The sequence below is a fragment of the Diplodia seriata genome, assembly GCF_021436955.1.
Source record: "Diplodia seriata strain FDS-637 chromosome Unknown scaffold_2, whole genome shotgun sequence".
Taxonomy (NCBI): Eukaryota; Fungi; Ascomycota; class Dothideomycetes; order Botryosphaeriales; family Botryosphaeriaceae; genus Diplodia; species Diplodia seriata.
Window position 1 is genome coordinate 2,831,567 of NW_027117309.1, and position 24,129 is coordinate 2,855,695.

At 56.5% G+C, this 24,129-nt stretch overlaps 5 protein-coding genes across 5 annotated transcripts; 2 read left to right on the top strand and 3 right to left on the bottom strand.

The window, feature by feature from the left end:
* Nucleotides 1-1,421: 1,421 nt before the first annotated feature.
* CDC15 (Protein kinase of the Mitotic Exit Network) lies at nt 1,422-8,129 on the bottom strand (the record flags this gene model as incomplete). Its single annotated transcript, XM_066773692.1, has 15 exons — nt 1,422-1,442; nt 1,535-2,346; nt 2,398-2,602; nt 2,650-2,928; nt 2,988-3,122; nt 3,176-3,251; nt 3,507-4,534; nt 4,603-5,265; nt 5,869-5,902; nt 6,712-6,791; nt 7,032-7,525; nt 7,578-7,666; nt 7,804-7,873; nt 7,929-7,955; nt 8,009-8,129. 15 exons carry the CDS (start codon nt 8,127-8,129, stop codon nt 1,422-1,424), a joined length of 4,134 nt encoding a protein of 1,377 aa, XP_066636259.1.
* A 460-nt stretch (nt 8,130-8,589) lies between these two features.
* Nucleotides 8,590-9,703, bottom strand: SLS55_002209 (uncharacterized protein; the record flags this gene model as incomplete). Its single annotated transcript, XM_066773693.1, has 2 exons — nt 8,590-9,589; nt 9,639-9,703. The coding sequence occupies 2 exons, from the start codon at nt 9,701-9,703 to the stop codon at nt 8,590-8,592; spliced, it is 1,065 nt and encodes a 354-aa protein (XP_066636260.1).
* A 920-nt stretch (nt 9,704-10,623) lies between these two features.
* Nucleotides 10,624-12,043, top strand: SLS55_002210 (uncharacterized protein; the record flags this gene model as incomplete). The annotated part of the gene is made up of 3 exons (XM_066773694.1): nt 10,624-11,142; nt 11,193-11,381; nt 11,435-12,043. 3 exons carry the CDS (start codon nt 10,624-10,626, stop codon nt 12,041-12,043), a joined length of 1,317 nt encoding a protein of 438 aa, XP_066636261.1.
* A 1,372-nt stretch (nt 12,044-13,415) lies between these two features.
* On the bottom strand, nt 13,416-16,055 carry SLS55_002211 (uncharacterized protein; the record flags this gene model as incomplete). The annotated part of the gene is made up of 1 exon (XM_066773695.1): nt 13,416-16,055. One exon carries the CDS (start codon nt 16,053-16,055, stop codon nt 13,416-13,418), a length of 2,640 nt encoding a protein of 879 aa, XP_066636262.1.
* A 2,121-nt stretch (nt 16,056-18,176) lies between these two features.
* Nucleotides 18,177-22,735, top strand: SLS55_002212 (uncharacterized protein; the record flags this gene model as incomplete). Its single annotated transcript, XM_066773696.1, has 3 exons — nt 18,177-18,627; nt 18,691-21,930; nt 21,984-22,735. 3 exons carry the CDS (start codon nt 18,177-18,179, stop codon nt 22,733-22,735), a joined length of 4,443 nt encoding a protein of 1,480 aa, XP_066636263.1.
* Nucleotides 22,736-24,129: the final 1,394 nt, after the last annotated feature.

The following is a 24,129-nucleotide window of genomic DNA, read 5'->3' on the forward strand; positions in this document are numbered from 1 at the left end:
GCATTGACAGCTCCATCTCCATCGTCGGCGACGGCGACGGCGTCGTGTGCCGCCGCCGCAGCGTCCCCGAGCTATATGTCGGCGCCAGTAAACTGGAGTTTGACACATTGCGCTGTTGTTGTTGTAGTTGAGGATAAGGATGATTGGACTGTTGCTGAATTGGATTCGTCTCATAACGGTCGTAGCGTTGATTAGAGGGGGGTGGGTGGTATTTGTCTTTCAGTTGTTTAGGCTTGATCTGTGGATGTTGCAGATGGTGTTGAGAGGCACTACCGGAGCGGGTTAGTTGCTACTCGACCCCTACATCGTCCTGCTGGGGACTTCCGCGTCGCGCGTGAATCCCCGCATGACCGAGTTCACGCATAAGGTCGTCCTGCCTGGAGCCCCTCCGGCCGTAGCCCGAGCTGGTTTGGCGCCGTCTTCGTATTGCCAGCTTGTGGTGTGGAGTGCCGACCGCGCTGCTTGGGTGGTGCGCCGACTGCGGTGTCGCAAAGCCTGCAGAGCCAGGTCCTCCATAGACCTGGCTTGGCGGTGTGCCAATCACGAAGCCGTCCCTCTCCCTGTCGCCAACATTGCTGCCTGAATGTGAGTGGGCGTGCATTGGCATTGGCCGTGGAGTGCTGCTGGGGCTTGCATTGCCGTTGAAGCTCACGTTTGCTCTCCTGCTGGTTGGCCTGACATTGACAGGGAGACGGCTCGATTTGTTCGACTGCACACTCCCACGGCGGCCATCTGACCACGAGGAGTCGTTGGTCGGAGTGCTCATCGTATCCTCCCCACTGACGGCCCAAAAAGACGATGGGTCGCTCGCTGACATCGATGACGAGGAAGTCGGCTTCGACAGTGTATGTTCGCGCGAGTGACTGGAATTCGAAACCGCCGTCGACGTAGAGCTGCTTGAACCATCACGTGTACGGGGGCGAGATTGGGATGGATCACTTGACTCGCGCTTGTGAGAGTTCAAACGATCGAGACGGTAGTCGGAATTTCCGCTCCCTTCTCTTGTACGTGGACGGCTGTAGTGCTGAACGAAGCTCTCCCCACTGCCCTCCCTCGACTTTAGTCTGTGGAAACCAGACAGCGAGCTGTCGCCGCTACCTTCCCTGGTCTTTGGCCGGTTAGGCATGGCGAAAGCTGCGGATGCGCTTTCACCACTTCCTTGCCGCGAAAGAGGCCGCGAATAATTCGATCGTGAAGAACTTGGTCTCGTTGCTGGAAGCCCATTGTCGAAGCTTCTACTTGCGCCAAGCAACAAGGTAGCCCTGGGGCTGTCACCTGAGCCCTCCCAGAAGCTGTTCTTGCGTCGATGCTCTACAGCAGAGTGGGGCGGTGTAGGTGGCGGTAGATGGGATGACATCCCGCTAGGTAGCGGTGGAACGGGTGGCGGGAATCCAAGAGGCGTGAAGGTGACACTCTGTCTCCTAGCGCTTGATGGTCGGGATCTGGGATACTCAACGCTCCGGCGTGCGGACGTGGGTGACAACAATGTCTGGCTCTCACACGTTTTGACGAGCTCGTTCGCCATTTCACGGACCAGAATTGCAGGATCAGACTCTGCCAGTCGCTTGATGGCGTCCAAGAGTCCGTGGGATTGGATGAGAGGTGGGCCGCCACCATTCTCCTCGGTTGCATCGCAAATACTGCGAACTATACGAAGAAGATTGAGGCGAACCACGGGCTTCTTCGTATGCAATTTTTGGCCAACGCGACTGAAAAGCTCCCGACGTGCTAAGAGCGCAGCAACTGGGGGTGAAAGGCGCAAGAGCTTTTGCAGCGGCTCCAGCAGGTTCTCGAATGCGTCCACGGAGGAGTCCTGGTTTGTGAAGCAGGATATTATAGCTTCAGGGAATGAGTGCAAGAGCGCCTGCTCAACGCGGGCGGTCTCTTCCTGCAACCATATGAAGATGGCGTCCAAGGCAGTTACTTGCCAATATTTGTCGGAGAGCAGAGAGATGTAGAACTGCAAGCCTTTGTTCTGCCAGAGAACCTTTCGGCCAACCTTTCCGGAGTGAGCCATGTCGCACAAGATTGGCAGTGCAAACTCCTTGAGAGGCCATTCTGTCTTGACAATGGTTTGGAGGAGAGGGATAACGCCATTGAGCGCAGCGTCCTCTTGCCTCGGCTTGCTGAGCCTGCAAAGGTTGTACAGGATGTTCAGGATTTGGTTGGATACCTCCCGGAAGTGCTTCATCTTCATGCTTGACTTGAGCAAGTCCGTAAGCACTTCAATAGCGTTCGAATTCTGCAAAGCTTCATGGGTAGTTGTGAGCATGGACAAGTTCTTAATGAACTTGAGCATACTGATCTGATTAGCTGGTCGCATGCGTTGCAGATCCTTGAGTACTCCTATGGCCTGTTAGCTTTCTCCATAAAGTGATGTGCCAATGTGCTGCTTACTTTTGAGGACCATACGATCGGCCACTAGCTCTTTGACGTGCGTCTCTGCCTGCGAGAACAGCATGAAGATTCCCACAATGCGGTCTTGGAGGAGCTCTGCAACCTCTCCGTCCTCTTCAAGCACCTTACTAAGAACGAGCGAAAGAGGGTATAGCACGGAACTGCGCGAGAAAATCCGACAGAAGTCATTCTTCGGTGTGGGTCCCTACGATCATTAGCAATTCCCAAGAAAGAGTCTCCTTGACTACTCACTTGAAGATTAAAGACGCTCCACACGCCATTAACACCGATCAGGACAAAGTCACGATCATCCTCCAAATCCTCTTCTAGAAACTCCACAAGCACGTTGAGACCTCCACAGCCGATGAACATCTGAAGCGTGAGCGTCGAAGTCTGATACATCTGCCGAACGAAGGCTGCCGCTTCCTGGCGGATCTCCGAAGGAAATTTCTTGTGGGCAAAGTGGCTAATGATTGGAATACCTCCAACGAAGCAGAGGTTTTCTTGAATCTCCACGTTGTCAAGGATAATCTAGATCAGGTCATTAGCGAGAGAAATGATATCAGCGAGGACATTTGAAGTAGACTTACGATATTCACAATCTTCAGCAAATTTAAAATTATCTCACGGTTCTGCATGTTCTCCAAAATCTCCAGGATCGGGAGCATTCCATGAGAACTGATGATTACGTTCTTAGTTTCAGGCGACTCCAGGAGTATTGATAGCTGTAGGATGGATTAGTATAACCTATCAGGATTGTTGTAAGAGTGTTACGTACCAGCTCATCCGAGACCTCATCAAGCACATCATCCGGTTGTGACGATTTGAGCGAGCTGACTCTATTTTCGACGAGGCTGCAAAGCCGTGCATGACGGTCTCGCGCCACGTTCGTCTCCTGGTCCATCTCATCGAATCCCTCTTCCAATTGCGCAAATGGATCTTCTTCATCTTCCTCGTCACCAAGCCAAGACCCGGATAACTTAGAGTTCATCATGCGAAGTGTTCCCCGCTCTGAACCGCTATCACTTTCATGTTTCGGCTTCAGGGCCGGCGCCGCGCAGTCATTTCCAAATACATCAGAAAAGTCTTCCTCCTCACGCTCCGCGTACTTTTCAATCCCTATCTTCAAGTTCGGGCGTTTTGTAGGATTCTTCCCTTCAGAGCTGCTTCCTGAAGCGTTGCGGGGTAGACTGCTACTTTTTTTTCCATTCTGGGCAGAGCGAGGTTTGTTCGTGAGGTCGGACGGATGGAACAGTCGAGGCGTGTATTCCTTGTTGTTGCGTGCTTGGAGTGACTCCAGTTTCCTTTGGAAAGCTGCATCGTCGGGGGCAATAAGGTCTGAGTAGTCCTCGACAGAATTCTCCCTGAAGGCCGCCGTTGGCTTCGTAAACGAAGAGATCCGGGGATTGATCGGTGGGACCGCTGCTGACTTGGACATCCCGCGGAAGAACTGTGTCCTGGGCTCCTGGGCTCCTCCTGATGCTGCCGAGCTCGTGCGGCTGCTCTTGCCGCTCTCGGGCTCCTGTTTAGAAGACGATGAAGGCCTTATTGTCTCTATTCCCTCAAATGGGTCTAGAGGCGACGGGCTGTTCAGCGTTAAGGAGTCACCAAACACGCTATCTGTGTTGGAATCTCCTGACACTGTGTCAAACCCAGTGGCATATGCTTTCAGCTTCTCACTTGACAGCAAGCCGGCGAAGTTGTCGTGGGGCCTCAAATGGGGCAATTGCAGGGCACTGGCACTGATGGATGATGCGAAGTCATCGTCCCAGTTATCATTATCATCCTCCTCAGCTGCGGCAAAGACCTCCGGGGCGGGGCGCATCTTTTGAACGCGTAACGCGCTTTGTGCAGGCACGGGCGTTGTGATCGACGACGGGGGTTCCCTTCTCGGTGGACCTGGACTGGAAGACATCGGTCTTGAAGCTCGGCGAAGAGTCTCATTGGCCGGAAGTTTCAGAGCCTCGTTCCACTCCTGCACACTTTTCACTGCTTCATCATACTTGGTGGGCTTGGCCTGTACGACTTCGTCTGCCCGTCGAGCGTTGACAATCCAAGGATGCTTCAGGAGCTTTTTTGCGGATACTCTGAGATTGGGGTCCTTCTGAAAGCATTGCATCAAAAAATCTCGCACAGCCTGTTTTCTGGTTAGGATGTCGTCGTGTGCTTGGATGTTTATAAAAATTGTGGAGATGCAACACTTACCGGTGAGGCCGCCTCTGGCAGCGGTGGGTGGTCGTCGTTGACAATCCGAAATAGCGCCGGCATTGGTTGCAGTTTGTGATACGGAGGCTTTCCATCTAGGAGTTCAATTACCGTGCAGCCTAAGCTCCATATATCCGACGCCGTGGTCGCGCCGGACAGCTCGATGACCTCTGGTGCCATCCAGTATGGTGTCCCCACTACGCTTGAGTCGTGCAGGCCAGCCGTCTTGGTAGCAACACCGAAATCGGCAAGCTTTACCAGACCTTCCTTTGTGGTGAGAATATTGGCGCCTTTGATATCTCGATGAATGACACCCTGGTCGTGCAGATACAAGAGTCCGTGCAGTACCTGAGACATGTAGATCGCAACGAGGTTTTCCGGAAACTTTCCAAAGTTTTTGCAGATCGTGTGGAGGGAGCCGTTCTCGCAGTATTCCAGGATGATGTAAAGCGATTGCGCGTCTTTGACGAAGCCATGGTATTTGACGATGTTGGGGTGATTGAGATTCTTCAGCAGGTCGATTTCGAGCATTATAACACGCAGCTCATTCTTGGGTAGGTCCGCAAGCTTGACCTGCTTGATCGCGACTGTCTCGCCAGTACCCCAGTTCAGGGCACGATACACTGAGCCAAAAGCGCCTTTTCCTAGGCAGTCGCCGAGTTGCTAAATCGCAAGAAATACCAGTCAGCAATTACCCTTTACCACTTCCAGCGATAGCTGTTCCTGCCATGCTAAATCCTCCCTCGGCCCGAGCTCTGCCAACAGTCTAGTATCAAGGAATAGGAGGTCCTCACATAGTCTTTCAACCCGGCAACATCCTGTGCAGCACGTTGGGCGGCTCCGTCCTTGCTGGGAGGCTTCTCTCTCTCTCGGTCAACCGTTGTTGACCTAGCTACCCGGGGGTGTGCCGAGCCTGGAGTCCCTCTGGCCTGCTGTGGTAGCGACGAGCCTGGAGTGTTCTGGCCATGCGCGCCGGCACGGCTCTGCGGCCTACGACTGCCATTTGAATGTTTGTCCGCACTATGGTGTGCCGACATGTGGGCGACCATAGCGCTCCACTGCCCCGGTCAGGCACGGGGGTTATACGTAGTCGGTCGTCGCGGCGGGGTGCGGTGCGGAGGCGAATAAAGCGTCGCAAGCGGCGCTGGTGGGTAGCCTCGCGGGCGGAAGTCGGAAGCGATATGGCAGTTATGAGAACGGCGCGCGAGGGGACTGGGTGGAGTTGGGGCCTTGGAAGCGGTTGTGGGCGGCGAGGGGTGCTGCTACGGTGAGCTGCATGTCACCCATCCGGAAAGCGGGCCTGGGTGGTGAGAGGCTGGAGAGTGAGCAGCTGTCGCGACGCGGTGGATGTACGTCACTCGCTGCTCAGGCTCACGCAGCTCGGGCGACACAGCGGTCCAGGAGGAGGGTGGGAGAGGGCGCGCGAGAATGGGCCCTCAGGAATTGGGCGGTGGTAGGGCTGAGATGTTAGGGAAGCCGTCAGTTGTCGCGCTAGGTAGCTGCGCCGGTGCTGCGCCGACCTCGATCGCGAGTAGCGTAAACGGCGGGGACCCTGGCTGACCTGGCCGCGTATTCCAGTAGGTAATTGCAGGAACGCGCGCCGTAAGTGACGACGCGGCTTGGTGAGGAAGTGAGTGAGCCGTCGAGCGCATCAAGGAAGCGAGCGACTGTTTGTTGGCACAACAGCTGCAGGGCCCGCGACGGCCGTCAGCCATCCGCCAGGCGATCGCCCCCGGCCCGACACAGGCCTGTCGCCCAAACACTGGCCTCGGGCACCCTTCCAGCATCGCCGTTTCCTCCGCCTCTCATCCGCAGCTGCTGCACAAGCCTTGCATGAGCCACAAAGCCAGCCTGCCGAGCCAGCCGCTTCCATCCCTACGTCGATGGCGTTGTTCCACTAGCAAGAAAACATCACATGCACGGCACTGACGGGGCACACGCGACCTGAGTTTTTGCCCGAGCCCGGCCCTCTTGCGGCTTTCTCGCCGGTGTAAACATCCCCCAATATTGAGCGTACAAGTCCAATGTCATTCTAGCTGAGCTCGCCGTCGCTGGCGCCCTCTACTTTCCTTCTTTGGAAGGTTCCCAATGCTTTCTCCCCACTTTCACCTTCCCGAAACGACGTTAAGCACACCGCCATCGACCGCGAGGATTTCTCCGTTGACATAAGCGTTCTTGGTCAAGAAAAGCTGTGAAGAACATCGTCAGCTGCAACTCTAAAGTCAAAAGTGGCAGGTTGATCTGCCCCGCTCAACCAATTGCCAGCGCAGGCTTCCAATATTGATGCGGCGCGACAACCGGGTTGCCAGGGCCCAAGATGAGCTGGCCACCACCAAGCCGACCGCCTCCAGCCACTCCATTACTCATCACAGGTCCCGGCGCCGACCATCGGGGGAAAAGGCCGCCACATGACAGGAAGAAGAACTTACCACAGCCTGCGCCATCTCCTCGTCGCTGCCCGCTCTTTCGGCCGGCACGTGTCCCTTTGCCTGGATGCTCTCGTCCGGCAGGTGACTCTTCTGGTCCGGTCCACTTTGCTTTGCCGTCATCTCCGACGGGAAGTAGCCGGGCGCTATGCTGTTGACTCTGATGCGCGCCTTCTGGAACTCCGCGCTCATAAGCTTCGTCAGATGAACAGTGCCACCTTTCGCAGCATTGTATGAGAAGTGACCCTGTGCATGGCGCATGATGCCGCTCATGGAGGAAATGACAATGACGGAAGCTGAGAGATGGCCGTGAGTATCTGTGCCTGCTTGCAGAAGAGGCAGGAAGGCAACTGTCGTAAAGTACACCGAGGAGACATCGGCGTTGTACACGTCATTCCAGGTCTCAAAAGTCTCGTTGTTCCAGAGTTTCTCCTTGAGGTTCCCGGCATGCTCATGGTCGGGCTCCGCCTTGGTCCCTGCGATTCCAGCTGCGCATACTGTGCGGTTTCTGGTTAGCGCTGTCAATCCAGAAGCGACTGGTGAGCCTACTTAAGAGGTTGATGTATTTCTCCTTCTTCGAAATCTCTTGGTACAGATTCTCAATGTCATCTTTCTTGGTGACATCGCAAGGAACGCATCTGAAAACAGTTAGGCAACTCCTCTGTTACGAATGTAAGATGCAGATACGGTTGACCAAATGTGGTCAGGATAACGCAAGAGTGTTTCAACTGCGTTTTACAATCTTCGTTGACTGAAACGTGCCATGGAAACTTACGGGATGATCTGTCCCTCCGTTCCATCGGGAGGACTGTGGGACTTGGCTGCTGCTTCGAGAGCCTCTGGTCCTGTTTTCTTTTTTTAGCATCACCGAGACATCTCGACACGCTGTTGAGTACCTACTCCTGCCAGTGATGTACACCTTGGCACCTGGTCGAGTCAGCTGTCATGCAACAGTATTTACCCGGTGTAGGCCGGCATACCGTTGGCAGCCAGTGCCTGTGCGGCCATTAGGCCGATGCCCGTGCCACCGCCGGTGATGACACATACGAAACCCTTGACCGAGAAGAGCTTCTCGACTCTGAGATCGTGGGTCGGAGCCATTTTGCTGAATTCGGTTGCAGTGAGAAGTAATTGTTGCGTCAAAAGTCTCTCGAATGGGGAGGTGGTGGTTCATAAAGCAGAGATGATTGGAGACGGCCGATCCAATGACGCCCGCCTGTCGTCAACGCGTCAAAGAACGGCAGGCAGGACGCAGCATCGCATGACGTCAAGGATAGCCCTCGCTTAACGGATGCTCCCGCGCGACACGTCGCGTCGATCACAGGTCGCGATGAGACGAGCGCTAGCTGGTGCACGTTCAGCCTTCTGGAAAATTCGTGTGGTTCGTAAATAGTACTTGATTTTCATGCTCCAGCCACGGCCATTGTGGCTGTTCTGCTGGGCCGGTGTTTCCAGAACGACCTTTTTCGTATTCCATGCCAACGCCGCATTTCTTATCATCGCAATGCATACCGTGGCGTCTCCATCGCCGATATACCAAAGCCTCCGATGATTGCATGAACTATAACTCCAATGCCTTCTGCGCCATCTTCAAGGCGCCATCGTAGGTCTTGTTGCCGCCGATGAAGCCACTTGCGTGGACAAATACGCAGCCTGGAATGCCTGACACCTCATCCAACTTCTCATCCCGGACTCCCTTCCACGCGTTGGGAAGATCTTTCCTGTTGTCGAATCCGCCGCCCTCGACAGAGACGGACCGGATTCTCCACTTGCTGTCCGGCTCGTCGTTTTCGGGGAACAAGACGTACAGCACCTTCGACTCCGCCGGTGTGTTGCTCTCTTCCTCCAACGTATACAGATGGTCCATCCATGGCATGCCCTGCTTCAGCACCATGATGCGGCCCTGAGAATCATATTGCTTGCGATCCTCGAATGCAGCCTTGACAGTGGCGCGCGCGGGAAGCCAGTTGCTGTGCTTGTCCGTCAGCTCAATGATGAACTGCTCGCCAACAAAGTCCGAGGCCTTCTTGAAGCGCGTATCCTCTTCGTCCTGCAACAGCTCCTTGCTCTTGCCCGCATCGTCTGCGTGGTGGTAGTTGTAGCGGTTGACCACGGACGCAATGCTAAAACCACGGTCCTCGAAGCGCTTCTCCAAGCCTGCAGCTTTCAGGGCCTTGCTGTCGTAAGACGACACACCGGTATCATTGGCGTCGAAGGCCTCGATGAAGCCATCGTACAGCTTCTGGTACAGAATCTCGACATCGTCGTTGTCAATGCTCAAGCCGGTCTGCTGGGCAATGATATCCTTGCCGAAGTGCTTGTATACTAGGCCAGCTGACGAAAGCTTCGTTGCGCTCCTGCCGGGGAAGTAGGCATCGAACTCGCGCTGGTGGTGATCGTAAAGGTTCTTGGTGTGGTCATAGACACCGCCGACATCGACGACAGTGTGGCAGGTCTCGAGGAGGGCGGGATCACGGGTGCGGACTAGCGGGCTAGCAGCGTAGGTAGGCAGGGTGCGCAACAGGTAGACGGCCAAGGCCTCGTCGGCGTGGAAGTGGCCGCTAGCGGAATTGTCAGTCAAGGAAGCAGGATTGCAGAGGTGGTACAGACTTGTGCGTGCCGATCAGAGGGCCAGTCATCTTGACGCGCTTTGCTTGGGGCGATGCAGAAGTCATGCGAAAATGAGGTGGTGTTGCGTGAAGTAGAGTGCAGGATGGACGAATAGCGGGGCGTGCAAAAATAAGAGCACCAAGGCGGGAGACCGGGCGCATGTACGTAGGTAGGGTCTGGCCACCCAGCGTTCTTGGATTTGCGAGGTCGGTACCGGCCCAAAATTGAGTGTGAGGCGCAGCGTCTGTCGGGCCGGTGTGTTTGAGCAACGCGGGGCTTGGCGGTGAAGGCCGGTGAGGTGTTGGCCAAGAGCATGCATGGATAAATCGCAACTTGAACGCCAGCCGCGCGAATGCTCAGGTTGCGGAGGAACGAAATCTGGCGTCAGATCCACTGCTTCTTGATTAATGGCGCCTTTCGCCTGCGCACGCACAGAGACCCAGCGGCCGCCAGCTCCAGCCCCTCCGCCATCCGTCCTCCCTCATTCCTGTTTTCACGTCCACCCGACCACCCCGCCGATAAACCTGGAGGATCTCTAGGGTGCCGCCGACCCTGCTGTTCTACCTGCATCTGCGACTGTGATCGCCAGGCCGATCCCGGCTCAAAAGCACGCGACAGCCCACGGCCCTCCTACCGCTCTGCTCTCTCCCTCTGCACCGCGCGCACCGTCCTGCCTGCGCAGTGCCAGTCTGTCCTCTCAAGAGTACGTGTAACCAGGCCGACCTGAAGGCGTTGGAGGTTCAACAGCACGCACGTGAAAGCGCACCTTCCCGCCAAGAACAAGCGCAGCGCGGAAACCACGAGCCACATCTCGCTCCTCCGCTACGACCCCGGCATCCGCCTGTTTGACGTCGTTTGTCGCGACCACTCCCCAGCTCCCAGCGCCCCTCCGGCGCGTCGACCCGGCGCGCAACGAGTCCAGCTCTCGGCTTGAATTCTCCCTCGGTTCTCACGCCTGCCTGCTGACGCGGCATTCTCCTGCGCGATGTGGTTCACCCGCGTAGTTTCTTCCCTGCTGTTCCTGTTCGCCATCATCTTCACTATACCCCTCGCTTTCGATGTTGGCGGCAGAACCTGCGGCTTGGCCTTCTCGCTGGCCATGTCCAGCTTCTACTTCTTCGACTCGACGCTCCGCTTAGCCACTCCGGACGGCTCCCGCATGAGAAAGACCATCGTCAGCCTGCTCTCGCTCTCGCAGTGGATCGTTATCCCAACACTCATGATCTGGAGTTTGAACAAGTTCTCGGTGGATGCGGACAACAGCAGTGGATGGGTGCAAAAGACGTTCAGTGGTTCTCGGGCAGAGTACACTTCGGTCAGAGAATGGCTATTTGGCAGGGAGGGTCTAGTGGAGAGCTTGACGATCGGAAGCTGGGACAGGCTATTGCGCTGGTCCACGCCGGTCTTCCAGATCAGCGAGGGCTTCTGCAGTCTGCTAGTTATTCAAGCTCTGGGCCAGATTTCCAGATGGCTTGTCAACCGCGAACGCGGCGATAGCTGGATGGTAAGCAGTGCCCCTCGTTTCGGTGCGAAGATGATGCTTATTAGTTACAGATTGGTCTGTTGATCGGGTCAGCGTCCGTCATCTCAAGCGCCGTATACTTTTTGTGGAGGATCACAACTTTCCCGGAAATCGGCAACGTGGACGCCATCTTGATCGGAGCCGCCATAACCTGCGCTATTTTCCTGTGCTCCTGGGGAATAGGGAGTGGACGTGGGAATCCGGTGGAGAGCTCTTTGCTCGTAAGCTCGTCCACCCCGCCTCTGGTTCCGTGTATTGATTTGTGGCTTTCTAGTTTGCCTACGTTACCCTCTGCATCTACCAAATTTTTACGGACTATCAACCTTCTGGACCAATCCAGACCGAGCCCTCTGCTCAGCCAGCACTGCCTCCACTGCCTCCTATCATCATGGCTTCCTACACTACCTTGATGCACGCATTATCGACTCTTCCTTCCACCGTACACTCCGCCTTCAGCTTCATTGTTGCTGCGATCATGACAATCACACCGTCAGTGCTCGTCTCTCTCGCCTATCGCGTCTTCGTCATGTACGCGGCAGCTCGTATTATCCCAGCCGTTCGGGAGTCAGGTGCGCGTGCACTCACCCAGGACCCGTCCTTGGATGATGACGATGAGGCTGGCCGCGTGTTGGGATTCCTCAGCTGGTTCAGCCCAAGTATATTGATTGCTGTGTACACAAGCTTGCTCATGCAGCACTTCGCTTCTTCCAGCACTAATGGCGATGCGGCTGGTGAGTGGTGGACCAGTCAAGGTGGTGACGCTGGGGGTAATCTGTGGCGTTGGATCAACCTGGCTGCTACCATGGGTCTTTACGCAATCGAGCTCAACCTTGGCAGAGCAGACGACGACGGGCGTCTGACAAGCCATTGGAAATCAGACTGAGGACCCCCAAGCGGAGTTTCCACGGATAAAGGAGCCTCGAATGAACTCAAAGTTGCCTACAAAGCAACATGAATTCAGAGTGCGAAGAAGCGTACTTCCAGCCATGGGTTCAGTGGCTGTCTCCAGCTTAGTCGCCCTGGAACCTCGCTTTCTGGACTTGCCCTATCCCACGCAAGCTCCGTTTACGTCCGCATTGCTTCCGTCTTTGTGGACAGACCGCGTTGTTGCACCTCAAGAGCACAGTTGCGGTCAGCTTTATACCCAGGAGCACACAATACCCGCACTTCGAACACACTACCATTTTCCTCAATCCATCCTACTCGGGCACGCTGCAGCTGACATCGACAAATTCGTCGTGCTTTCTATTGTTCGTAGCAAACATTCAGAGCGCTTAGATACCCGGCTAGGGGAGCGAGAACCTAGCACATTTTGGTTTCCCTTTGTAACTTACGCATTGCATTTCTCGTTTTGCGTCACAGCTCACCCATCAAACAACCCGAAAGAGAAAGAGAGAAAGCGGACCGAGGAGGGTAATGTGGGATCAGAGGACTCAGCAGCGGCGGAGAAGTTCAGGGGGAAATAATATGAGAAACACAACGAGATGATGAGCGAGGGTCAAGGGTACATCAGCGAGGCCCAACTAACCCCCATCCTGTAGATATCCTGCTTTCAGTAGCATGCTTCGTTTGGAACCGCGAATCAAAAGTGGCGTCATCTAAACCACACATTTCATAAATTTGATAGCAAAACTAGTCTTAAGTCGCCTTTTTAGTTTTCCTATACCTTCCGTGTGAAGAGCTCTCTCGTCGCGGGTTTGCCCGGCTGCGTAAATATACATAAAGTGTAATCGTCAAGCCTGCAACGATCGCCAGCGTCAGGCGCCTATTGTAAATGCACAGTGGGTTTGCGATATATTTGTTCCGTCTGTGCCATGTTTCATGCCCTTTCCCTGCATATGAAGCTGAAGCAAGTGTCAGGGGACAAAAACAGATGTAAACCTCAAGAAACTTTCATGAGCAGATGAAGCAAAGAACGGGATGTGGGTGCCAGTCTCAAACCTGTACAATGTGTAGGAGACAGATGTAGTCGGGCTCAATTCTTGTGCACTTTGCTGTGTACACATTTACCTCATAAGCTGCACAGACGTGCTTTTGCTAAGATTCTTCCTTATGAAAGCATTTAGAGTTCTACGGCGTCTCATATAAAAGTGCATAAAACATTCTATTACGCCATCACGGCGCTCTTAGTTTCCACTGTCTCGAGAAACCCATCTAGAAAAGAGGCATGGCAACTTCAACCCCAAAGGAAACTTTCCAACAGAGTATCAAACCATCCACTCTCCTCCCTTCTCAATCTCCCCCTCCACACACACCTACTTCCGTTCCCCCGACTTCGCCCCAGTAGTCTCAGGCTCCTCGTCCGACAGCGGCTCCGCCTCGGGTGCCAACATCATCATCTCAGCAGATTTCACCGACGGGGCTGAGTGCACGCTCTCGACGTCGTCGTCGCCGAGCGAGATATTATCGTCGTCGTACTCATCGTTCAGGATATCCTTGTTGGTGGCAGGTGTGGCGGCAGCGGCGGCTGGAGCAGCCGGTGCGAAGTCGGTGACGGCTGTAGTCGTGCGGCGAGGAGGTTGCGGCGGGGGTACGTCGTCGTCGTCTTCCTCGGACCTATTGGGCTGAGCAGCAGCGGGCCGTGGGGGCTTCTCTGGCGGTGTCTCAACCTCCGGCGCCGGCGCCTTTGCCGGGGCCTGGCCGACAGGCTTGCGGGAGATGGTGCTGCGGGATTGCTGCGGTGCAGGGCGAGGAGGGAGCTGAGGGCTCTGTTCGTCCGGCTCTTCGGCGCTCATGCCGGTACGCATTTCCAGTAGTTTGGCCTCTTCCTCGACGACGTCTTGCATGATGATGCGCCTCTCCTCCTGGCTGTCGCCGGCCTTGCCGATTTTTTGCTCCACCTTTTTTTCGTTCTCTTGCTCCGCCTTGCGCTCCTTCGCCTCCTCGATGCGGAGTTCTTCCTCCTCCTTGCGCACCTCCTCGTCGTCCAGCTCCTCCATTCCGATCTTCTTCAGGATGGTGCCGGTCAGCCACCTGTAGCGCGTGTGGCCGTCAACCATATCACTGACGTCGACATTCTCCACGCCCTGCACTCCCTGCACCTGCTGGAGCCCTGCGACACCGAGCTGGATGCTGCTCGTGCGGTAGAGGTATCCGAGGATATGATCGTTGGAGCTGTACACGTTGACCAGGCGGCCTGCTACAACCGCCCGCATCTTGCGCCACGCCGCCGCATCACTTGGGGTAGGCGCGCCCATCATGACGACATTCTCGATGAGGCCAAAGGCCCGGCGCTCAGCGAGCTGCAGCAAGCACGAGTAGATAACGCGCGCGCCGAGCGAGTACCCGACTAACGTAACGGGGCGCTCGCCCTGGGCCTTGTTGATGAGGGCGTCGGCGAGCACGGCGCCAGCCTTTTCGCTACGCTTGCGGGCAATGGAGAAGGGGTTATCAACGATGCGTCCCACGCGCAGCAGCATCAGTGGCCACAGGCCGGCGGCCAAGCTGCCCAACACTGTGCGCTTGACGATCTCGTACTTGGCGTAGCCCCAGGCGGCGCTCTTCAGCACCGCCGACAGCGACGTGCCCAGCTTCAACAGCGCCTCGACCTCCCACCGGAGCGCGAACGTCTCCAGCTGAGGGCCCATCACGAACCACGGGGTGAAGACCTCGGTAGAGTCCGTCAGCCAGCCGCTAATGGCGATGGCCACGCGCAGACGGTGGTGCTCAGACGCTGGGTCGATGGCTGAGGAGGAGGAGTGGTTGCGGCCTGGCGGTTTCCAGCTGCCACGGACATCTTCTGGCCTCTGGCTGGTGCTGCGGCGCGAGAGCCCCTGCGCCTTGCGCTGGCGCTCGTACACGCCGCCGTCGTCGCCGCCGCGCACGGCGACAAAGCGAAAGTCCGACACGTCGGCCGAGTACTTGTCCATCATCTTGCCCGTCATGCGTCCGCCGTACGCACCAAATAGACCGCCTACCAGCACGCTACTACCCGCCAGCCCGCCCAGGAGCCCGCCGACCGCCGTCGCGCCCAGGCCGACGCCGCCGAGGACGGTGCCCACGCCCGCGGCGAGGAAGGGGGCTGCCAGGCCGCCCGTGACGCCGATTAGGGCGGCTCCGGCGACGGTGGCTAGGCCGACTTTCCATTTGCGAGAAGTTGCGTTCGAGGATGCGGCGCGGGCTGTTTCTTCTTCTGCGGAAAGCTGGCGTGCGGATGTGAGGAGGGCCTTAGCGAGGGCGGTTTCCTGTTCGCAGAGTAGAGCGGTAGGTAGGCGAAGACTCGATGAGAGGAGGATGAGGACAAGGCGCGAGTGGGCGGGATAGTTCTGCAAGGAGAGGAGGAGGAGAAGTATGGAGTTGAGTATGAGAGTACGAGATTCCTGAGGCAGCCGGACAAGTGTAGTTGGGATTGGCGTGCTTGCAGTAGAGGACTCGGGGGATGGTTGGTTGTCGTCCAGGGAAAGCAAATCTAGTTCCTGTTTCTTCGTGGAGGACCTGTCCCGCTCCTGCTTCGCGAGTGCCACATCCTTGGAGCGGACTTTCAGCACCTCGCCCACGCGTTTGAGGACTTGCACGCGCCAGTTGTTGTAAAAACTGAGGGCGGCGCGGTGCAGTTCCTGCACATCGTTGGCGGCGAGCTCTCTTTTGATCTTTTCGACACGCTCGGCTCGTTCCGCAGCGCTCGACGCATGGGCTCTTTGGTTCTCATCAAGCGCAATTAGGTTCTCCTCGGCCGTGGGATCATGGAAAGCTGCCGCGGTTTGGAGGGCTTTGGGCACCTGGAAGGTAGCAACGAGATCCTGGCGAATGGCATCGGTGCACAAGACCACGAGGAGGGCGAGCTCAATGCGCAGTTCTGGCGTAGGAAGTATCGTCTCTAGGGAGGCCTCTTTCTTGGGGCCAGAGGGTGACTGGTGTGACGGAGAGTCTTTGTCTTTGAAGATGTTGGAGAACATGCTGCATGTAGTGTGTGCAAGGAACGAGCATAACACGGAGCGGGGGGTGCGGAACCAGACACGCGGACAAAAACGCGCGCGTGTGAGGGTGTCAGGGTGTCAGGTCAAGATGCGCTGGGACTCGGGGTCCGCGAAGAACAGCAGGAAGGAGCGGCTGTGCTCTCAGCAGAGGTTCTGCCTGGTCTCGGCGAGAGAGGAAGCCTCTCTTCTGGCCCCCACAGTTTGCGGCGGTGCGGCCCAGAGCCCAGAGGATCCTGGCGCTTAGTCAATTATGGCAGCAGGCTGTGGTGCGACGCCGCTGCAGGTGGAAAGTGTCAAGGGTGCAAGCAGAAACGGATCGGATGTCCGTTCCGTGTGCTGCTGAACATCAGACGTCATGGCCACCAGTCTCGTGCCTTTCCTTTCCCCTGGCGACCAAAGCGGCTAGCCCGGGATCGGAGGCTCAGGCCCACAAGTGCTGAGCTTGTCATCACCGCCAGTTTCTCCTCCGTGCCTCGGTTCTGTGGCTCAACGACATATGCAGCTGCCCGGACGATGTGCTACGGCTCGCTTACAGCAGTGGAGGGGCACCTCGGCGTGCGTTATCGGGTGACCCTTGGGCTGAGTTCCTCCGCTGCATGTTCACGTACGGATGACTTCCATTCCGCCTTGCGGGGTAGCAGCATCACCATCAGGACAGATATTTGCAGGGTCTCCCTTCCTAATCCGGGATGCAGTCTGGCTCATGCCATTTTTCGGGCCACCCGATGCCTGTTTGCCCAGGTTGATTGCTCGGATTGGGGTTGACGGCACCTGGCATAGTCGACATGTTTTGAACACCCCGTTCCCCGCCCAGCTCACCTCGCCGGCGGACGCGTCTAGACTGTTGCGGCAGAAGACGCAGAAGGGCAGCGGTGACAGCCTCACTTCTCGCCGTCTTCATCCGCTCAGCTGGCTTATTGCAGATCATGGTGGCGACTGCTTCGTGCAGTGTCTGAGCATGCGTGATCTGCTGCTCCTGGTCACGTCTGCAGCAGCACACGCTCCACGGCGGCGAGGTGAGGTGGCAGCAGGTGTTGGCGTTGGAACGTGGAGGCCCCCGAGATGGAGCACTTGCGTAGAATCTGGGGGTTCAGCGTTGTCCGGGGCAGCCTCTTTGGCTCGGCACGGGGGAAATGCGGTCCAGGCAGCGGGCTAGCTAGAGGACGCGTGGAGGAAGAAAGAGATGTCTTTTGCATGTCTCACGGCGCGTGCGGCAATGACTTGGACGTGGTGCTGAGCTGCAACAACGCGCATCGCAAGGCTGTCGGCCAGTTTGTACGCAATCGCGAGATCACGCTGCGCGCTGCAGGACACCCGCCTATAATTGGAACGCCCCCGGCAGGCACAGTAATCCCCAGCTCCCTTTGGCCGTCCGCGCGGCACTTTCCGAGCGGAAGAACAGCGCGCGACTTGAGACGACATCACCGCCCGCCCAGCCTCATTTTTCTGCCCTTCGCATTGAGCCGCCCGCAACACCGCTCGCTCCTGTCACCCACCACCGCCCCGGCAACCCTAGGAGCAGTTGCATACGCCCTCATCACCCGCGCCGCGCGCCTCTCCGTGCCCCGCGCCGCTTCACGCACCGCCCGTGCCTGCCGTTGGAGCTGCTGCAGCTCCACAGGCCGGCCGCTCGCTTTCACGACGGCGTCCATCAAGAAGCGGAAGCTCGCCCAGGACCTGCCCCCCGAAGCCTCAGACAACTCCTCGCCGTCCGCCCCAAGGCCTGCGCAACCGTCGGCCTTCGACCCGCTCCAGCCGTCAGCGTCGCCGCGCTCTTCTCCTCACCCGCCCTCCGTCGGCAGCCGCACCTCCGCCTCGCCGCCGCGCTACATCCCGCCGCATCTCCGCGACGAAGTCTTGGAGCCTGTCGCCGAGTCGGAAGGAGCCACCTGGGACAACACAGCCAGCGGCGGCAGCTCCCCTACCGAGGCGTACGCTGGCCTGAGCTTGGAGACCACGAGTAGACCCGGCGCCGCAGGAGATCGGCGCGGCTCCTCCGCAGTGCCAGACGGCTCCCGCCTGCAGAACACCTCCTCCGGCGCCTCTGTACGCTCGCCTCCGCCTCGATCGGCGTCCCCCGCAAAACGCTCCGCGTCCGAAATGGCTGGAGAGAACGACAGCCGGGAACAGATGGAGATGGAGAATGGCACCGCGAGAGACTCCTCGGTGGACATGCTCAGAGATGAGCAGCCCCAGCCCAAGGACCAGAACAGCGGCTCCAGCTCGGACACGGCGTCCATGTCTGTCAACGAGTCTAACACCGTAAGCACCTCGGCCACCAGCGATGCTGCTCCCTCACCGCCAAATTCCAAGGAACAACCCGCCACCAGCGCCCCTGCGTCAGGCCCTTCGCTAGATGAGCAGGTGGTGCGGATCATGACGCTACACAAGGCTCTGCCACATGACGGTCAGAAGGGCTATGTTGTCAGCATGTGGTGGCTGTCGCGTGTCCTGTCACGCGTGTCTGATAGCAAGCAATTCAGCCCATTCGATAAGTCCGCCTCAGAGGGTGAGGTAGGGCCCATCAACAACGAGCCTCTATTTGATCAAGGTACGTTCTTTCGCTCCCGCATCCCGAAAAGCACGGTTTAGTGACTACTCCTATTTCCGAAAGATGCCTCGGCCTGGGAACAAGACCACGTCAGTGAATCCTCCGGTCAGCTATTCGTGCCCATGAAGCCGGGCCTTCAGATTGGTGAAGACTACGAAGTGTTTCCTGAGGAGGCATGGAACTTGATGGTCGAATGGTACGGCGTGAAGGCGGGTGTACCTCCCATCATCCGCTACGCTCACGATACCGCACCACCTGGCTCTGGCGTGCAGAACGTTCAGTACGAAATTTATCCTCCGTTCATCTCGATCCGCAAGCTGCGCAATGACTCGGAAGCTATGACTGCTCAAAGAATCAAGGAAAATTCTAGCAATGCGGTCAGGATACTCTCAAGCCGAAGCGAGAAGTTTCAGAACTTCCTGAAAAGAGCAAAGGAGGCAGCCGGAATCCCTGTGACCACGAAGGTACAGATCTGGAGGGTATTGGAACCCATTCAGGCCGGCTCGTCGGGCCAGCAAGAACCCAAGGCCGAGGTGCTCACTCCGGCCACTTCCCGAAACAGCTCTCCTGCTAGGACTCCCCCGACACCTCTGCTGATTGACCTGGCATCATTCACAGCCATGGCTGAGAGCACTCAAAGAGAGATGGTTGACCACAAGGACGAGACAAACAACCCGAAGTACAACGGCAGCGTCAAGATGGATATAGTTGGTTTGAACACCAGCCAAATTATCATTTTAGAAGAACAGATTGGTGGCCCTGCCGGTGGCGAGTTTGTCTCGGATAATGCGCGTAAGGCGGCATCAAAACACGGCGTCTCACTCAGCACCGGTAAGCTCCCGGACTCCAAGGGCGACAGTGGACGCAGCAGCCCAGCGCCCGGTGGGCCCATGACGCGTGGACGGACGAAGAACGGCAGGACACGCGGGACTGTTGGCTTGTCCAACTTGGGCAATACCTGCTACATGAACTCGGCTCTGCAGTGCATCCGTAGCGTTGAGGAGCTCACTGCCTACTTCATGCAAAATAAGTACAAGGAGGAACTTAATGGAGATAACCCGCTCGGTCATGGAGGTAGCATTGCAAAGGCATACGCAGGCCTGCTCGCGTCCATCTACGACGAGTCTTCTCCTACCTCTTTTGCGCCCAAGAACTTCAAGTTTGCACTCGGACGTGCGCAGCCAATGTTCTCTGGCTATGGACAGCAAGACTCGCAGGAGTTCCTCAGCTTCTTAGTGGACGGCCTTCACGAGGACTTGAACAGGATCATCAAGAAACCATACATTGAGAACCCTGATTCGGATGACAATACCCATAAAGACCCGGAAGCCATCAAGGCGCTTGGCGAGAAGTACCGCGAGAACCATCGTGCACGTAACGACTCGGTCGCCATGGACCTGTTTAATGGTTTCTACAAGAACACAATGGTCTGCCCCGAGTGCGACAAGGTCAGCATCACCTTCGACCCCTACTCGTCCCTCACTCTCCAGCTGCCCATCGAGAAGAACTGGCAACATAGCATCTACTTTGTGCCCTTGGTCGGCCGCCCGGTACAGATCGATGTGGACATAGAACCCAACAGGCCACTTTCAGCGATCAAGGAATTCATTGCGCAGCGTATTCCGAACGTTGACCCCAAACGTATCATGATGTCCGAAATCTACAGCCACAAGTTCTACAAGCACTTCGAGGACAGACAAGCCATCGTGGAAAGCAGCATCCAGGAACGCGATGAGATTGTTTGCTACGAACTGGACGATGTCCCCACAAACTGGCCGCCTGCGAAGAAGTCTGGTAAAGCCAGGTCTACCTACCCCTTCAACCAATCCGAGGACGACGAAATTCCCGACATCGATTCGCCCATGGCGGACAAGTTGGTGGTCCCTGTATTCCATCGTGTTCGCAAATCTCCCTCTAACAGGTGGGATGTGACACTTTGGCCTACTCACGTTCTCGTCACGCGCGACCAAGCAAAAGACTCGGATGAGATCCTGCGTAAGGTTATTGGCAGAGTTGCTGGCATGACCACCAGGGAGATTCTCAATGAGGAGGGTTCGGCCTCCCCGCGTGATGAGTCAGACACTGTCGTGACAGCGGACGAAGATGCGTCTTCCAACGCGGATGCTCGTGTCCAGGCCAATTCGGTTGAGGGTGATGAGAGCATCGTAGATGTCACGATGACCGAGCCCGGGGAAGCAGACAAGGCCAAGTCGGATGGCAACGCCAACGATGATGTTACCATGCAAGAGCAGAGTTCAATGCCGTCGGTTCTGCAGCCTGGTAACTTCATTCCTCCCGAACTCCGAAGGCTGTTCACCTTGAAGTACGCAAAGCTAGGCAACGATATTCTCCCGACTGGCTGGAGCGGGCTTGACGCCAGGGAGTACGCCACTTTGGAGTCTCGCATTCCGGCACCCACAAGCCGCCGTTCATCTATCCAGTCCACCGCCAGCGGTTCTACCCAAGCCACCCAGCGCTCTGGCACGCCCGAAAGCGATGTTGACGAGGACACGCCTCAATTTTCCAACACCTTGGAGTCATTCGAGCCTGAACAGAGCGAAGACGAGCTTGCACCTGTATCGATGAACAAGCAGGCCAACCGCCAGAAGTTCCAGAACAAGCAAGCCAGAAGAGCCAAGGGCAAGAAGGGCAGGAAGATGAAGACTTACTCCCGGAAGGACCGCCGCACTGGCACCAACGTTAGAGCCAGCTCCGAGCCAGTGTCTGAGCCTGATGGCGAGCCCATGCTTCTCCGCCCTGGTGAGGTGATTGTCGTCGACTGGGAAAGCGAGAGCTTCGACGCGCTCTTTGGCGGTAAGATTTCGGACAAGAGCGAGATGCGCGGTATTGGCACTTGGGATCTGACCGAAACTCTGCCCGATACCGAGCTTGCGGAGAAGAAGAAAAAGCGGGCGGCGCGAAAGAAGTCAGGCATCACACTTGAAGACTGCTTCGCCGAAACTGCAAAGACTGAGATCCTGTCTGAGGAGAATGCGTGGTACTGCAACCGCTGCAAGGAGCTTCGCAGAGCAAGCAAGACCCTCGAGATCTGGACTGCTCCCGACATTCTCGTCGTTCACCTAAAGCGCTTTGGCGCCAATCGCGGTTTCCGGGACAAGGTCGATATTCTCGTCGACTTCCCCATTGAAGGACTGGATATCTCCGAGCGTGTTGGCCTCAGTGAAGGCAAGCCTTTGATCTATGATCTTTTCGCTGTGGATAACCACTTTGGTGGCCTCGGTGGAGGGCACTACACTGCGGTGGCAAAGAACTTCTACGACGGGCAGTGGTACGACTACAATGGTAAGATTCTCCAGAAGCGAACTTGAATGATTCATGTACTGACTTTGAGACAGACTCTATGGTCAGCAAGAAGAGCCCGTCGAACCTTGTTAGCGGCAGCGCGTACTTGCTCTTCTACCGCCGCCGCCGTACAGCCGACGACGCCCCTTTAGGGCCGCCCTACCTACAGGACGTCGTCCGCCAGGCTTTTGCCCCCGCCTCTGAATCCGGTGACGACTCGCCGTCGGGAAACGGCCAGCGTCTCGGCGGCTCATCCCCGAATGGGTCGCCGAGAGACTCGAGCGCAGCCGGAGCTGGTCCCCAGCCCCGCGCGGCTGGTTCGGCTGGCGTGACGACGACAACGAGGGCGCTGACGAGTGACGATGACGACGCCGAGATCCTGCCACCGCCGTACGAGGACGATGAGGGCGTGTCCATGGACGTCGCCAACAAGCCCGCCGTCGGTGGTCTCTCGGCCGCCAACCAGCCTGGCTGGGAGTGGCCGAAGGCCATCTCGGGCCAGATGGACGGCGCCGCCGACAACGACGAGGACGCCGACAACACGGATGTTGCTAGCGACGTCGCCGCCATGCCTGAGTCGACCGGCAGCGATATGAGAGACCGCTTGATGGACTTCGAGGGTGAAGACGGTCTGCTATCCGGGCCGGGTAACGTGACGCCGGTGGATTCGGACCACGAAGGCGGCAGGCCGCCCGCGCTACTCAATGTCGGCGCGGATTTGGAGGCGGCGGAGGCGGAAATGCCGGATTTGGAGGACGATGTGGCGGAGGTGCGGGTGGACGAGAAGGATGTTAAGGTGGATTAGAAGAGGGAAAGAGAATCAAGGGGAAGGGCGGGAGGGAGGGGATGCTTGGAAAGAGAGAGGAACGGGAAAAAAAAGTAACTACTGCTATGAACGAACGAAATAGGGGATTCATTCTTTTCTTTTTTTTCCTTTTCCCGTCCTTTCGCTTTTGAGAAGCATCATCAAAGCATTCACCGTGGGCATTTTGGTGGTTTCAAGTCCCTTCTTGTTTTGATATATTCTTCTGGTCCCGCCGTCTTCCTTTCGTTTTCTTTTCCTCGCATCTCTCTTGATGATGATGATGATGCGACGAAACAAAAGATAGTCATGCTCGAAACACACTGCAAACATCTTGACGCGCTAAGGGTCGGTTCCCATAGCCGCTCTAGATGTGAGGGTGGACGAATCGTGGTGCTCCTTTCTCTCTCTGTTTCCATCCTCGAATTTTATGATCGATGAGCAATATCTCTGGATGAGGGAGGGTCATGGCTCGTAACTGATGCGGAAACGATGAACAACGACGGTTGGTTTCAAAGACATACATGCACGCATCTCACGGTTGTTTCTCTGGGCATTATCTTTGTTTTTTCCCTTTTCGGTGTGACAGTCCCTCTTTCCGTTGAAAATATGGGGGGTCAGTCTTTCGCCTCCCTGTGAACCCGGAGAGGAACGAGAGAAAAGAGACGGTGGGTTCTTTTTTTCCCTTCTCCTATTTTCCCGTTGTTAGTCTTTGGGGTCTCATATGGAGAGGAGAGAGCGCGCGTGTGAGATTCCCAGGCGTTTACGGCCACACGCAGTAGAACAAAAGATGAGAAAGGCAGATAAGGGCGTGCAAGAAAGAGTGCATGAGTGAGTGCGTTATTGCATCGGGTTGGTTTGGCGGGGTGGTGGTTTTTCAGTTTTTGGTGTTTGTTTGTTCAGTCGCTCGCTCCAGTGGTCATCGATGATGGGTAGGTCGGAAAGGGTGTTTTTGTACATACGTGCATACATGAATACATATATACATACATGGATGAAGAATCCCATTTTGTACGCCCCAACGTGTATGTGAGTGTGTTGAGGCTGATTCCTTTTGCTCCTGCGCATGTCCTGTCATAAACTTGCCAAGCTATCCTTTTTTGGGTCCTTGTCTGTCTGATCGGTAAGCCTTTTTGCTCTGGTATCATCGCTCCGTTCCGGCCCTGTCTTCTGCATGCTGTTATCGCTTGTAGCACTCGTCATGCAAGGGGACAATATATGGCCCTGAACTTGTGTATCCCCCTTTTGTGAACTCTTGTATTCCCAGCGAATGCTGATAGTCCGCAAGCGAAGGCTTGGAGTATTGGTATGCGCTGATGTGCCGATGATCATTAATCATTCGTTTGTCCCGCACGAGAACTGACGTAGACGTTATATGATCATCGTCGCTGAATGTC